Source organism: Gavia stellata, chromosome 3 (assembly GCF_030936135.1).
Source record: "Gavia stellata isolate bGavSte3 chromosome 3, bGavSte3.hap2, whole genome shotgun sequence".
In the NCBI taxonomy this organism is placed as follows: Eukaryota; Metazoa; Chordata; class Aves; order Gaviiformes; family Gaviidae; genus Gavia; species Gavia stellata.
Window position 1 is genome coordinate 6,457,891 of NC_082596.1, and position 17,065 is coordinate 6,474,955.

Here is a 17,065-nt window from a genome sequence, read left to right on the forward strand (position 1 = left end):
GCTTCAACTCTTACATATCTGGATCTTTAAACATTTGTGGTGTTCCAGCTGTCAAAACATCATGTGAGCAGTGGTGAGAAAAGTGGAAGGAAATAATCCCATTGGTAGCCAGAGGAAAAGACTAGCTGAAATGAAATCCTGGAAGTGTTCTCTTTCTTCTGTGGGCATCACTCATTTCCACAAAGAGCTTGTGGCAGTTATAACGTGAAACAACTATCTGCCTGATAGCTGGAATGAATTGACTTAAAACATACTATTTCTATTTTCCTTTTTTTTTTTTTTTTTAAAAATCCTAATTTCTGCCAGAACAGTTCTAAACTTCCTGGAAGGTCAGCATGACAGTCTGAAATTGCTACAGTCTTGTGACACTGAAAGCTGTTTGGGGTTTTTAAAAGGCACTTCAGCCCTTCGTTTGCCATATTTAGGACTGGATTAATTTTTATCCTTCAGTCCTTTCACATTACACAGCAATGCAGAGTGACATTGACACTGGAGGCAGTTATAAAACATTTGCCTGAATGGTGTAAATTGACGTTTATACAAATGCCCATTGGACATGAAAGTGAATCTTATCTTTTTTGAGTTCATTAGGAGATTTATTGTTTTCTAAATGGGTTGGAATCTCTCCTCCAAAATTTAATTTTGGTATTGGATCCTTCTTCACTCCAGTTCTTCAGTGCTAAAAGCCAGATAATTTTGTGACGTCGTTGTTTCTTTTCTCTCTTTCACTCAGTACAACAACACAGGGGCAGTGAAGGAAAACTCAAAATCCTAAGAGCTCTGCTACAGTACGTGTCAGTGGATATTTATTAGACACAGTCACTTTCTGTCCCAAAGTCACCCCTCCTAATGTACTTGGCGGAAACTACTTTGGCTCTTATTATTTCTCCAGCTTGTTATGAATGTCTCCCATATGTCAACACAGACATGTGTGCATCAACTGTAACTACTGTGTACCCAAGTCCGGAAAACCAGAGAAAGGCAACCATCTCAGTGTCTGGTTTGGGGGGAATTTTTATAAAGAAGAAATGAAATTTCCAGCTGAAGTTTGCAACAGTTACCACTATTTGATTAGTCGTGGTGGAGACCTATAATTAGCTCATATTTAAGAAGGCATATGGCTCCAACAGATGGTAAAAGAAAAAAAGCAAGTTAGATAAACAGGGCTATTTGCACAAGATTTTCTGGTCTCCTTTGGTTATATTTTGTAGTACGGTGCTTAGGTTCTAGAAAGATGGCATACTATTAGTTTGAGGAATGCCCACATGTCTTGATTTTGTCTAAAAAATAGCAAAATCAGTATGGCCTGCAGGTGTTTAAGAATTTTGGCAAAAGTAGAAGAAATTAGATTACAAGGACACTTAGAAATTAGAAAATCCATACCTATTTTGTAGGGAATCTGAACAAGAACCAACTCTCCTTGTGAGGCTAGTGGGAATTTCATATGCTGAAGACCAAGAGACAGGACAGCCCAAAGTGTGTGTCAGGATGGGTGAGGGAGGTAGTCATCCACTAGATAGATTTGGGTTATGTTTATGACAGTACCAACCAAGATGATGTGTGCTGTAGAGATCACTCAGATTACAGGTAGGTGGGCTACAGCTACGCAGTCCAGACTGAGATTTTAAAGGCAATACTATCTATACCCATTCATTACCGCCCTCCCTGTTCACCTATGTTAATAGACTATATGATTGCTTCCAATTCGCTTCAGGGCAGGGACATCTAGCTCGGTTTAAACTGCCTTCTGCTGTGATTTACCAACAGTTGTCTTTCCACTGAAGCAGATTAGGAAAGACCACATGAACTGCTGACACAACATGTCTGCGTGGGTAGTAACATAAGGTTTGTGGGTAGGACGGTTTCAAAACGTTCACAGCTCTTTCTCAAGTGAGTGCGTTGTAATGCCCTTCATCCATCTGTGCACGAGTGACCTGGGAGAATGAACCCATCTACGTATAAGGTATCAAATGTCTCTGAGATTTTCTTGTGTGGGAACCCAAGTATGGAGACTATGATATGCTTCTTGTGGCTCTGAATTAATCTGAAATACAAATGTTTTAGTGTACACTGTTATTCATAAAGAAATATTTACAGTAAAGCTCTGTTTACAACTGCAGCATCTTGATTTCCCTGCATTATCGAAGAACATCTCTTTCATTTTGCAAATGAAAAACTTTTGCAAAACTTAGCAGAACCCTGCTTTTCCATTTGTCTGAACAGCAGCATAATAATACTGCCTTTCTCAGACAGCAAGAGAGATTCAAGAAGTTGCCAGCAGTTGAGTAATTATCTTGTTTCCAGTGCTATAGTCATAAAGGCATTAAAGAGGCTAGATCTGAAGTTAGATCTGTTTTCCATATGGATTTTTTCCTGACTGTATAATGACTCCCTGTTCAGTTTAGACCCCTCACACAATGCTCAATAAACTGTAGAGAGCTAATTCTGGAGAAAGCAGGATGTAAACCTGAAGTCATCTTTCTAAAAGGCCGCATTCCCTGGAGTTGTAATTTTGTATTTAGAATAAAAAAATATGACTTTTTTTGTTCTCTGCTTTGTGTGGGGGATAGGAAATGATGTAATCTCTCCAGCAGTAGAGTGTCAGGATGGAGTCGTCACATTTACTCCTTCCTTATTCTGAAAATCAGCTTCTCTAGGCTACTGAATGTATGACTATCTCTGTTCTTTCTTTGTCAAACCCAGAAGTTGAAGTATACTAAAAACAGAGGTAACGGAGGGGTATGAGCATGTTTACCCCTGTAATTCTCAGCAAAGCTGTAGTCAAGTCCTACAAGTTTAACTGGAAAGTTGTATAGGAGAAGATTTGCTGTGAAGGAGGTTTTAATGTGTTTCCTCTGGGAACACAGTTTTTCATGTTTCATTTAGGTCTCATGCTCCTTGTTGTGGAGGGAAATCTAACATTATTTAAAGTTATTCTTAGCAAGGTAGTCAATTTGAAAATAAACCAAGGACCTAATTCCAAGGCTTTCTTCATGCTTCTGGTACCTGTTGTCAGCAGAGTTAAAAAGTAATGCAAAGTGATGTAATGATGATCACACTGGCTGTGCATGGTCTCTGGAGTACTACAACTGAGAACCTCTTCCTTTCTAACTGTTGTTTTTTCTTCAGAAACTCTCTAAAACATACTGCCTTTCACTCATGGCTTTGAAGGTACCCTCCTATCATGGGAACATTACCTCATGCGAGAGTTCTGAGTTTAGGGTCTGTGCGATTAGGCATTTACACGTTTTAAAGCCCTGAAAAAATAAATACGAACAAAACTCCAGCATTTCTCAAGGGGCAGATTATACCAATACTCCTGAGCAAATCTGGGTCTCAGACTGGGATGCCTGCCATCCTCGGAAAGGTTTGTTGGTTAACATTTATTCCAGTTTTCTTTGGCAGTTATAGACATCAGGAGGAAACACAATTGAAAATGTAATTATGGAAAGAATCTAGCTGTCAAGTCTGGAGCATGCTAATCACTTACACGCCAAACAGATTGCAGAGGGCATAAAAACCGGCCAATCCTATTGCTTTGCAAACAGCAAGGGTTCATATGACTTAGGTGGCTCTGGGGAAATCATTCATCATCAAGCCTCAGCTACACCAAGACATTGCCATTTCGAAGTCTCTCCTTGACAGAAATCAGAGGTTGAGATATGCGCGTGTCACTGTCAGTTGATTCTGCCAAGGTGAGTTCATTGTTTGTTTGCTCCGTGGAAATGTTATTGACATAGAACAACTCTGAAACTTCTCACACCATTTTTATAGAGGTTAAAAAAAAAAAAAAGAATGGTTCAAATAGAGGAGATTTAAAGGGAAGAAGGGAGATAATTTAGGCATGGTGAAAGCAGAGGAAGGATGCTATAAAAGCTCAGAGTTGAAAAATGAAGTGGGATATCTGGAGAGGACAATTGGGATAATTGGCCAGTGAAGTTTGGGAGAAGGAGTGCTAATCTATCTCGTGTGTGTATTGGGATCTTAGAAAGGTCAGGGGAACAGTTCTGACCTGCAGAATATTTTCAACATCTTTGATTACTTTTTGCTAGAAATGTCTTCCTCTCCTCACGTGAACAGAAGTGGTGTGAGGGTGCTGCCAGGGGAAATAATACAAATGAGAACATTTGAAAATCAGGAAAACTTAGGTCCCTGTCACAGTTTTGCACCAGCTTAGGGGTGCTGCCAGTCTGGCCAGGCAATACTTTCAGTTGATGTACCATTGGGTCCTTCAAGTAGAAGGGCAAGCTATTCTGGCATATCACACCCCTTCAAAACACAGATAGAGTAGCACATTAGTCAACTAAAGTTGATTTCATTATCAGCTTTATCAAGTTATACCTACTACCAACAGCAAAGCTATAATTAAGTGAGTTTGACCAGATGTCACATGTCTCTGTAGGGTACTATGGTTTCTGGTGGTTCCAGAGCTTTTTCTTGAAGATGTTAAACCAGATTTTCTTATCCATTGCTTACTTCTTTCTACTTTCCTATCCCAACTCTCATTATACATTCTGAGGCATTATGCAAAACTGAACTATTCTATTCTATTCTATTCTATTTATTCTATTCTATTCTAATTTTTCTATTCTATTCTATTTAATTCTTCAGGGGCTTTTGCACATCTGCCACAGACACCCAACACCCCCCTCTCCAGTGCCTTCCTACTGGCAGTGGTCATTAGAACCGTATAGTTTCTATTCTCATCAAATTAGGCTGAAGATAAGTAACAAATTTATTTACAGGTCACTTATCCATCAGTTCCTTCCTTGTAAGATGATCTGGACAGATGTTTTCACGGGCCTCCAAGATCTAAATAGCAAGGCCTCTCTCTGATTGTTTAAAGGGATTAATAATTTCTGTATTATGTGCTGCAAGAACATTTAGAAATCTTCATCTATACAAACTTCCAGATGGGAAGATAAGGTAGACTAGAGCATGTCTGGGGAAGCTTGGTAAATTGGATATGGAAACAGTGGCAGAGCAGGACATGATATTCTGACTGGTCTGTACAGGTAGCCTATGCTATGTGTATGAAAGCATGCACAACTGCAAAGAGCCTTTTTTCCCTTCCTTTTTTTTTAAGTGCCGTTAATCAATAGTCTGTAAAGGGATTGCTAGAGGTGGTGGTGGGATGGCTGTATATTTTCTGTGGAAAGAATAGAAAGAGAGAGATGCATCAACAGGCTTTTCTCATTCTCTTAAATAAATGGCTGTGGAGCACAACTGTCCTGTTCATGCTTGTGATGATTCTTACAGCCCTGAGAGCTCTTTCACTTTCCAGATAATTTGAAGACCTATTCAACCCAAAGAAAACAAGCAGTAAATGTAATATCTGCTTAGGAAAAGGAGACAGGAAAACAGAATTCCTTCTAGCTTAAGGGAAACTGTGAATCACAAATAAATCTCCTAACAAAGAAATTTACTGAGCAAGAGCACATTACCACAAAATCAGACTTTCCTTATTAAGTTCACCAAAACTCAAGCCTTTGAAACTGTGGAATAAAGAGCTGAATGCAGGTCAATACAGTCTTAGCTCCAGCTCTCACCAGGGAGTGAGAGCTCCCAGCGATTTCCACACACGATGTCTGTCTTCCTTGGACTGAACGTGACTGCTAAGCAGTGCAGGCATAGCTCAGAGCTGTTTGCGTAATCGCCGTTATGCTAAAAAGAGATTTGGGAAAGCCTATAATTTCAAGCTTCTCCCTCACACCATCCTGTGCTTTGTGCCAAAGGACCAAGGTGCTTGTGTGAACACATCTGCTATGTCTCCTGCTAGCAACCCTCACTGACCAATGTCAGCTGTGGCAAATGCCAACCTTATTGCCACTGTCTGTTAGCAGACAAGTCTGTGGATTTAGAGAGACATGAGTGTCAGAAGGTACCCAGAAACAAGGGGAAGTTTGTAAAAGTTACCAGGATGATGATGTTTTCATGGAGTAGACTAAGGAAGTGTATGTTAACTGCAGGTACCACTTCTTATTAGTGAAAGCAGCTCCAGTACAGCCATACAGCCGAGTCCCTGTCAGTACCTTAAAGCACAGAATACATCAGTGAGTGCTACTGCCTGAAGTGCAGTAGCTATGGAGATGTTATCGTTCCCCTTTGCTTTGAAGAGCAGGATGCCTGCATTGCCGTCAGCGTTACTGAGATATCTTCATGCTGCCAAGTGCTCCTCTGAGGACACTCCTGCCACAGCATTAAGTCATACTTTAAGAGAGAAAGAAGCAGGCTGTGGCCATTGAAATGGGCAGGGATGGGTTGTGTTTAGGAGATGATCAGGCACTCAACTGCTATAGTTCTTTGCCAGATCTCTGCAAAGGTAAATCTCTTTGCTTAAAACTGAGCAATTTTTAGCCCTGTAGTATCATATGCACTCACACTGATTTGAGACAACCCTAAACGTTGTAACATGTCTTTGACTTCGACCTTCCCAACAAGAGAAATGGCTCTTTATGCCACCTTGCAAATCTAGCTCCTAAAGCAATTACACACTAGGAGTGGTCTGTGCAGGAGTGTGTTTGGAAAGAAAATGACATTAAACTTTCCATCCTAGAAGAGTACCAGTATATCAATATCCAAATCAAATAACATAAAGCTTCCTTTGTCTGCCAGCTAGGAATAAGAATGCATTATACCTCTAATATGATTTTTGCAGTGTCTCTAATATGATGAGGTTTAGATTAAAATAAATACAACTGCCTGCTTTTGAAGAGCTAATCAGGCTGAAACATTCGAGCCTAATTGGTGTAGCACAAAGAAATAAATGTGTATTTATCTAGGCTGCCTGGACTTGTGCATAACTTTTGTGTAGGATATGTGATAGGAAGACAATAGCAGGGTGAAACGCTTAGGCTGTTCCTGGGTGTGCTTGGAAAAAGTCAGAAATAGGAAAATGATTTGAATGCAGTCTGGATGACAGGACTATGGTCCTGCTAATTAATTAGCTCAAGTCTTACTGGTCATATTGGTATTTAATCAACTCTTCCCCCTGGCCCATGTGATTTTTTTTTTTTTTTTTTGAGAAGGTGCTTCTTCGTCTGCACTATTCCAGTTCCAGCAGACCGGCGCCACAAAAACTAATCTTTATAATGACAAAGCTCCATCCACTTGTCTACCAGGGGCTTTAGTACTTTTTTTTTTAAAGTACTTTCTCTTATTTTCGTTTTTTTTCCCCCTAAACAAACTTTACCTCAGGAAATCTTTAGTCCTTTGTCAGTCTCAACTCACTGACTTCTGATTGCAAATTATGTATGATTCTTGCACTGAAAAGCAAAGCAGTAGCTTTAGCACAGCAGAATAGACCTGTCCTGAGTTGAAACTCTTGACAAACCAGCAGTCCCTAAGACTTTCTGACCTGGACTTTTATCTTACCAGAGCTCACGGATTCAAAACAATTCTGCAAATGCCCAAATTCCTGGAAGTACCTTCTGAAAAGCTATTATTCTTTGTAAAAATCATGCGCCTGCTGGCTTCTTGATGATGATCACAGATCTGTCTCTCTCTGAAGCACTGATACGGGTACACCTTTTTTAAGCACATCTTTTCAGCAGAGTTCCAAAATACCATTTGCTAAAAGACTGTGTTTCAAAAGCTCAGATTCCTACAGTACTGAATGCTGGAAAGGAACAAAACTGGCTCTGAGTAAATTTTGCAAGAAATTGTTGCTCAGGGGTTATGGAAGTAGAATTAGCAGTGGATTCTGATTAATAGCCAAGACACAACTTGAAAGTACCTAACTCTGGTGCCCAGTTGTTCATTGAATAGTCACACAGGTATCACAGACTCCTCTAGAAGGAATTCATTCTAGTAAATGTTGTTGCCTCCAATGTGGGTTTGTACAGCTAAGCAAATCACACTGTTTTCCTCTTAGTGAAAGAAGAATTACTTGATAAGCAGTGGACTTCAAGCAAAAATTTGCCTCAGTCATCTAAAGCGTGCACTTTTTTTTTTGTTAGATGAATGATGTCTTAAATTCCATAGACTCCATTGTAACCAAAACAAAATACATACACTGGAGGCACCTAAAAGTCAGGAAGGGCAAATCCCACCTGAGTTTATGTGAAATTCATTTGTAATTATGTGATACATCAGCACACAGATGAAGCTATTGACTCTCTGAATTCAATGTGGAGAAACTTAGGGTTTTGGTTCTTGAGTTCCTCGGATTAATCCCAATTGTATGAGCCAGCTTGGCAGCTCTCACATGGGTCAAGGGCCTGAAGGATTACACAGGACTTTTGGCAGCTTGAAAAAATGGCTACTTTTTTCTTTTTCTGTATTTTAACTTAAGATGCCTCTGCACTTCCAGGCTCTACATTTGAGATCTGGTGTTGGCTATTGTCCCCCCTCCCAGGTAGTAACTTCTGGGAGCACCAGAGATGACAAGAAAACTCCCACTTCTGAAAGATGCCCATTACAGATAAAAGATGAAATTTCACAGGTGAACACTCACAGTCCTCATGGTGCTGGGTAGCAAACCTCCCTAGAAGACGTTTGATGCTTAACTTTCATTAGAAATAAAGTTAATAGGGTAAGTGCTGCCACAGGGTCAGCTATTCTCATTTTGAAATCCAGCCTGCCTACAGTTTAACATTTATTTTATTTAAATACCATGTTCAGGAACCTGCAACCCACAATAACAATCTGCTCCATTACCATTAATTATTGAGAATTAAAGTGTTTAATTACAAGTACTAATACAACTGGCCTAGATAACCCTGAAGTGAAAGCGTAGGAGAAAAAATAATCTCTCTGCAGAAATCACACCAGGAGTCTGTCTGTGTTTTGTGCAGGTGATTCCAGCCTTTGCTCAGCCTGTGTTCATGAAAACAACGTTTACAGCAGAATATTTCAGATTTTGTACAGAAATGAAGAGATCATTCTTAATGAATCAATGAACTTCAGAGTGCACCTCCTTCTGGATGGCGAAAGGGTGAGTTCTCTTGGGATGCACATAAAAACCAGGAGTGCTGGGATTCCTCTTACCTAACTTCAGGTGTCCATTGCACAGATATCTCCATTTGAGAAGCTGTCATGGGGTCCCTGTGCTGTCACAGGTCTCATCAATGTAGCTGGTGGAGGTAAAGGTGTGATTTGTCTGACTAAATGCCACCATCTGCATTAGAAAGAGATTGACCATCCTGTACCCATCATTACCTATGTTGACAAGGGTGTCTGGGTCAGTTTGTTTGTTTGTTTGTAAATGCCAACACTATAAACATCTTCATTAGGTCAGATAGACCTATGCACTATGCCTGTTATGAAGAGTAGTCTACACCTTGGCTTTCGAGCGGAATAAGATGTTGACATATACTGGTAAATCAGTATATCAGAAACTCAAGTGTATTAACCATAATTTGTCATTTGTCCACTAGATCCCTCATTCTACATATCTGTGTAGATCAGCCTCACCTAAGAATACTGGGAATCTTCTGCATCTTGCTAGGACCAGTTTCTACTCCTACCATGCATTACTGCCATCTCCTCCTCTTCCTCTCTCCTCGTGACTGATTTTTGCTACAGTCCCTTTCCACCACTCAGAGGTCTCCTCACCCTTCTCCTTAGTGCTCCTGATAGCAGGAGTGCATGGCAGAGTTACTGGAGCTTAGCCTCCCTATAGTCCATGTATGACTCCTTTGCTTTCCGTTGTGTCTCAGCTAGAATGGGGTCCTGCTGAGACCCTTCTCTTCATTCGGCATCCACTCCTTCAGCCAACATGAGCACCCATACAAGGGAAGTACGTGATCTGAATCACCCATCTTGCAGGGCACCTTTGGCTTCCTCTCGTTGATGTGAAATTAATGTCTCCCAATGATGACTCCTGTGCCCAGGAACTACAAGAAAGAAGCAATCTTAGAGTGCAGAGAGTACTGTTTTATGGGACTCATACAGAAAGGGGAGGAAGTGTCATTACAGAACGGCACTCAGGCCTCTCACAATGTGTCATTGCTGTGCTTTGCCAGCACAAGGACTGGTACAGTGTATTTGGCATTGGTACTTGCTCTCATTGATAATGAGAGACACATGACATCAGCTGTTTTTGCAAAATCAGCATGCTGTCAAAACTAGTTATGCAGCCAGTGTGAATCAAATGCTGTATGTTGAACTTGGGGCCAGATTCTCACCTGTCCTTCCTTGTATAACTTTGTATTTGAGCATGAAGAGATTTAAAATTTCTGTTTTGTCTGATTTCAACCCGTATATACATGGGTTATATATAGATCTAAATTAAAACAGCTGGAGAACCTAATTTAAGCTCATTTCACATGCTTCCCTTTCCCTCCCACTTTTTTCTTGGTGTTTTGGTTTGGTTTGGGTTTTCTTTAAACATAGTGTCATCAATTTATTCCTCCCTAGAATTGTTGTTTTGTGCTTATATGAAAAATTATTAAATGCAAGTTTATCAATATTTGTTAGGAAAATGTTCCAACATGCTTAATTGAATATTAAATTTACCCTTCCTCAGTGGAACAACTCTGATTAAAAGTCCCTCCCCTCAAATTATAGCAGTTTCTGCTGTGTTGAGCAGGGATGATTTCCGATGATATTTGCATTAATATTCAGGAAAGTTGTGCACCTCACAAAATGAAAAAAAAAAATCCCGCAAGATTCCTCACAGCTAAACCTCGTTCTGACTCTTGATGTACTGTGTGCATCACACTTGTCTTTTCATAGGAGGACCCTTGCGAAAAGGACAGCTGCCCAATTCTGTACTGAGAGAATATCTTGCACAGAGGAAACTCCATTCTCTCCATGTGATTAAGTTTCTTTGGGTTTTCAAGGGTGTAGAATAAGAGGATAAACAGGTCTGTTGGTCCCAGATGAGTTGCTGAAGAGACTCTAAAGAATCAAATGCAAAAAATAAAAGTCTGTAAAACTTTTTTTGTGTTGAGCATATTAGCACAATTCACTTCTGTTTAATGCTCCTGGGCCTCTTTTTTTCTGTTTTGGTGTCTTGTCCTCCACAATTTTACAAATTTTTTATGAATATGGGAGAGACTAAAGTGTGCCATTCCACTGGGCATCATGCTCAGAAGAAACCTACTGTATCCACAATTATTGCTCAGAGACAGTTTCGCATCTCTGTCACTTAATTTCATGTGCTGGATGCTATCCTTGCAATGTGGCATTGGCAAAACACCTAGAGATTTGTGAAGTGTTTTAAGTATTATGTCTGTTCATAACTTCTTAACTTATTTAACACACAACAGATGGAGTCCTTTTTGTGCCAATTGTGTGCTATGGTGAGTTTTTTGGTTGAAGGTGAAGGATCTGTTCACTGTTTTTTTCTGTAGATGGAAGTTATGATAAATAGAAGAGGAAGTTAGATGGGTAATGGAAGTATTGAGTTCAAATGCTCCATGTAGTTTCCGCTGTCAGAGCTGGAATTATCAAATGTTATAACAAGGGAGCAGTATGGTGCTAGGGTAGTTTTGTTGATGAGATATGTTGCTGAGATAGGCTTAGTACAAAAAAACCCGAACAACAAAACCCAGTGTGTATGTCCAGATTAGATTTTTTCTTTTCCTTTTTTCCCCTCCTCTTGCATAACCCTAAATAAGCTTAAATATGGAAAAACATCTTTTTTGTCTGGCATTAAATGGAAGAAGCCTCAATTATCCACCTAGAAGTGGCACTGAGCATACCTTTCACCATATAAATGGTGCTTTAAAGCTCTCTGGTTTTTTAGAAGCCTTTTTGTGTATTATCTCAGAATGCAGCACTCATAAGAAACAATATTGCAGGGCTGAGGTAGCCTTTAGTGTTACAAAGAAGTCTAATTTATTTTCATAAGCTTTTGCTTTCATTCTTATTAAAGAAGGAGCCCTGCCTCTTTCATCAAGCAATAAAGCAGGTAACTTGTCTGTCTCCGTGCTTGCTGGCTCCATTCAGGGACAATTTAGTAGCAGGGAGAGGACAGAGTCAGGCAAGCTGGGATATCACAGTGTGTTAAATTTTGTACTTTCCAGAGAAGTTTAAGTGAGATGGGACATCCGGATCATTCAGTCTGACATTCTGGCTAAATGGTTAAATACTATGGAAGTACATCACAAGAATGCTGGAAATTTCAGTTATAAGTATTATCACAAATCTTAAATGCAAAACCATAGATGTAAATGTAAACCTGAAAAATTAGAAATCAAAACTGAAATGATGCACTTGAGTGCAGGCCAGTTCAAGAGAAATTGGAGTACTTTGCTTTGTACATACTTTTTATTGTATAAAATATTTTTACTTCTCATATACAAATACTTTCTATTGTACAGATTCCAGTGTTTAACAAAATGCATTTCCCTATCAGTGCAGTTCTTTGGCAAGAGAGGCAGAGGTTAGAAAACAGCCTGAAGTCTGGACAGCACCTTCTGGAAAATTGTGTGCGCGCACAGATGAATATGGGGTCTTTTTGCACAAGCTATGAGACCCAAGGTGGGAGCACTAGGGGAAATGTAGGCACACCCCAGCAACGCAGAACAGGATACTGAATCTGCAGACTTAGTTTCCACAAGACACAAGATGACGCTACAAGAAAATGCAGAGTAATATTAAGCTGATGCAAACAATGAAGAAGTAATCAAATGAGAAACAACAACATCAATTTCAGCTTTGCTTGATTTTAAGGAAATAAAAAGAAAGAATGAAATGCATGTACTATTTCAAAGAAAGCTTTTAAAATTTCTGTTCAGAACTGTCTTTACTTATTTTATTTTTGACTGGTGACAAGATCAGCATGTGAAATGCAATAATATTTCCCAGAGGTCAGACATTCTGAATTTCCCTTACATTTATTTCAGTGTACGGAATATTACAGAACAGAATTATATTCCTTGTTTAGTATGAATGTATTTCCACAAACACAGATCTTTATTTTCTCTTTCATCAGTTGTGATTTTAATCATTAACACAGCGGAGAAGTCAAAGAACTTTTTTAAAAACACCAGAAGAACCTTCACAAAGTATCTGGGCTGGCTTAGACAGTCAAACACTAATTATATTCCAGAGAAATTTTTCAGGCTAATTTCTTTTTAGTAGGTTGGTGTGAAAATTTAAACATTTTCTCCAGGAGAAAAAAAAAAATGTAAAAAATAATCTGACAGTCTATCAAACTTTTGGAAAATTATACAGTCTGTAATTGATAACTGGCAAACACCATAATAGTGCCAGTACTGCTAAAATAAGCAACCAATATTTCATTTAAGGACAATATTATTTCATACAGGAGACTGAGGAATGATAGACATTTCACTGTCTCTTCTGTATGAGCTATGGAAAGGCCATTTCATTTTTTCCCATTTAAAGGATCTTAGGCATGTGTGGTTCTAATATGTGAAAAAAACTAAACCACAGGAAAGTCCAGCAGGTATCAATGCTGTATAGTAACTTGTGTTATGTAATTACTGTATGTAACTCTGTTGTGTGTCAGCCTGTGGATAAGCCTTTTAATGATATTTTCTCATTAAGAGCCCAGTGATTTCTGAACAACTCTCCAGTTTTCACTTGTCTTGATATTTACACCTCCAATATACAAAGGAAAATATGTAATCTCTGTAGAAAGAACTGTGAATTGCTTTTATGCGGGTTTTTGCACTATTTGAGCAGTCTGATTTCAGTATAGTTTTGGGATTAAAAATATCCTATATGTGCACCTTAATGCATGACCCCTTGCAGTGATGAAGTCTCTCAGACATCTGCTCATTGCCTCAAGGTGTTTTGAAGTAGTGTCACTAGCTATTGAACTTGTTTTAAACACAGACTTAGATTTCAGTGACAGTTGCAGGTGCTCAGCAGTATTAGGCACAGACCCAAAATTTCATCCCCTCTGTTGGAGGATGAGGTTTGCTTTGTCTGAAGCACTATACTTGAGTTGAATTCCTAGTTTAAATTCAGACTGTAGCTTCAATAGTGATTATTTCCTTTGCAACTGCCAGCAACTGTGATTTTTAGTGACAACAACTCATTAAAAAAGAAAAAATCTTTTTTTCTGAAAGACATACTTCCAGTTGTTTTGAGACAAACACAAAAGAGAAAGCACATTTTCAGTAAACAGAAACTGGAATTTTCTCCTCACATCTCTGTGTCTGTGGTCATGCTATAAGAAATACCATATTCCTTCAGAAGGGTTTAAATTTTACATCTTTGATAATTTTGTCAAAGTACCGTCAGTCCTTGACTCTCAATTTTCTTGCTTCAACAGAAAAGGGTACACTGTAGATGGAGTTTTGAGTTTGGAAGGCCTAGCTAAGCAAGGTTTTTGTTATATATTTTATGAATTCTACCTGTCAGAGCAGGCTAGGTGCCTTTGACATTGCCTTCAGCACATTTTTGGTGTAGTCTGTTGTTAAGAAGGTGCTAATCAGCTGGAGAAAGTAGAATTAATCTTGCCTCATTTAAGCCATCTAAAATTCAAGTGTATCTAGACCAAGATATTTCACTAGGCTCTATCTGTTATCAGTGGAAAGAGACAGGTACAAAGAGAGATCAGTTGTCCTTTTCAGATGTGTACCTCAGGATGGGTCAGCTCACTGTATGCATCTGTTTGTTGCTTTCCACTGACTAAAGACGGAACCTAGACGTCTCACTTCATCTTTCTGTGGCAAAAATTGGTAAAAAGAAGTTGTATTTATAATACCCTACCCCCAGTGAATAACTCCACTTTTCCACCTGCATTCCTGTGCAACTCCTGTTGTACTCTGGTATACAGTAAAGCATGCTTACACTCACAGACAAAGCCCATTTTTGTAATAAAATGAGTGATTTTTTGTTCATATTTCCATTTAGGTTGATAGAAATATAAAAACTCTTGTTAATCTACTAAACCTACATTGCTGGGAAAGAGAAGACATTCCAAAGGAGTGAAGGAGAAAGTGCTGGGCAGCTTAATTCTTCTTCCGTTCTAATTTATTTATTTCCATTGATTATAGTTGCTTTAAATGTGCCAAGCTAGGATGTGTTTTCCAATGTAGTCCTTTCCAGGTGAAGGTAACAATCTGACAGCTCCCTTCATGTACTGTTTCAGAAAATCCAATTAAAGTATTTTACTGACAATGAAAGAAGGGTAATCTTGCTGGTGGGACCTATTAGATGAAGGTACCAGTGAGCTGGTATGATCACACATGTTATCTTCAGTGTATTTGGCAAGCTGAATCCTACCACGTATAAACGTGCTCAGTACCCTGCAACAAAGCGAACAGTTAAACTTCTGTTAATTGAAGCTTTAAAAACAACAAAAGCCTTTGAATTTTGCAGAGAAAATGGTCTAGATGAGAATCAATTACAAACTTCCTCCATGAATCTGTCAAGGGCCAGAAAGAGTGACTGGGAGGGAGGAAAGCCTCAGTTTGCTGAGAAAAAAACTAAAGGGCTAATGATGAGAGATCAGAAATTGTCAGAATTATTTGAGCCATTTCTGATTGCTTTAGGCTGTAAACTTTGAACCTTGTGATAGTTACAGGTAACCAGAAGGATTCATGGCTATTTCTCAGCCAAGAAAACCTAGTCCTTGTTCTCTTTCAGCTGACAAGATAACCCAAATGAATACTTGCTCAATGAGGGAGCACAGCTTCAGAAATACTCCACTGACTCTCAGTGTGGAAACAGCAAGCATCCAACAAATGCAGTGCTCTACGCACTCTGGTTACTCATCTGGAGTGATTTTTTTGACATGACAGGACACCTGGGAGCAGATGACACCTCTGACTGCTCTGGTTCCCTCTGACTCCTTCAGCAATTTCCTCCACTTGCTGTCACATTTGCTCCTTTCTGCCACTGTGGTGGGGTGCTGCTGTTGATGCATATTTTTGCCTTTGAAACCCATCCACCTTTGCCTTCGATGTTGTAGGTGCCAACTTACAAAGGTAACCTTACCTTTCTTTTTTTGTAGGTGGAAGATGCATTGAGTGAGGCAGATTTTCAGCTCAAGTTGGACCTGCACTTTACTGATAGTGAACAACAGTAAGTGCTGTTTTAAAGCTCAGTTGGTAATGCAGGGGTTTGTTCAATTGGGAAATTAATTTGGATGAAGTTAGAGCCCTTTGGAAAAAGGGATAGCTTTGATAAGTCTTTCCTTTGCCTCAGTGTTGAAGCCTTTCTGTTTCTCCTCTCTGTATTTGAAGAGTGTATCTCATACTCCCCTTTAAAGAAACAACATTTTTTCTCCTTTAAGTGTGAGATTTTCAAAGGTGTTAAGTGTTGCTCTGTCTCTGCTGCTGTTAAAGTCAAAGGGAATATCATCACTGACCTCCATGTGAGCCGGGGCTGTGGTTCAGGAATGCATTTATCACAGGAGACAAGGAAGTATTTCCTGGCTGAAGATGGGCGTATGAACATGCTAAGCACTCTTCTTGTATTAAGAACCAAAGCTGTCTCTATATTTTAGGAGGAAAGAGTCTTCCCATTAAATGTGATTTCTTCCAACATCATTTGATTCCATAATCTTAGGTGAAATGGAAGTAACATCCCTTCCTGAGGCATAGCAGAAAGTGTGATCCCAGATGTTATTCAGCCTCACTGAATCACAGAAAAGGCTTCCAAAGACTTCAACAGCATTTATGGGGGGTGGGAGGGGTGCAGAGAAATCATCTGATCTGTGTTTCATGCTAAGACTGTCCCCATGTGATTTTATTCATTTCCATAGGGCACCTAAACAAATTTCAGGAACAGGTTTCCTTTATCTTGAAGATACAAAAAATGAAAACTTGTTCTCTCAGGCAGGTGGGACTGGACTGTCAGTCATCAACTATGATGTTGATGGGTCTAGAAGAGAGAAAAAACAAACATTAAGTGATAGGCAAGAATAAAAAGAACTGAAACTTTCAAGTTATGAAATTGTGCTCTAAAACATACATTTAATTTCTGTTATCATCTGAATGATTAATGTGGTTTACTATAAACAAAAGCAGTGATTTTTATAAAAGGATATTCTGAAAATCTCATTGAAACACTTCTTGGGACTAACCATGCACTATACTCAACTCTGTCATCGGAGGTTTTCTTAACTCTGGGAAACAATTGGCTTCTATCAGAAGGGTCTTTAAATGCTGTAAAACAATTCTTTTTTAGAAGTGAG

The 17,065-nt window shown here is 39.2% G+C and overlaps 1 protein-coding gene across 1 annotated transcript in view; it reads left to right on the plus strand.

Annotated features, from left to right (window-relative positions):
• Nucleotides 1-17,065, plus strand: part of FAM135B (family with sequence similarity 135 member B) — a 145,743-nt gene that overhangs the window by 59,014 nt on the left and 69,664 nt on the right. The window contains exons 3-4 of the mRNA XM_059815340.1: nt 8,796-8,935; nt 15,881-15,951. Coding sequence (XP_059671323.1) covers nt 8,796-8,935; nt 15,881-15,951 — 211 coding nt within the window. The remainder of the gene's footprint in view (nt 1-8,795; nt 8,936-15,880; nt 15,952-17,065) is intronic.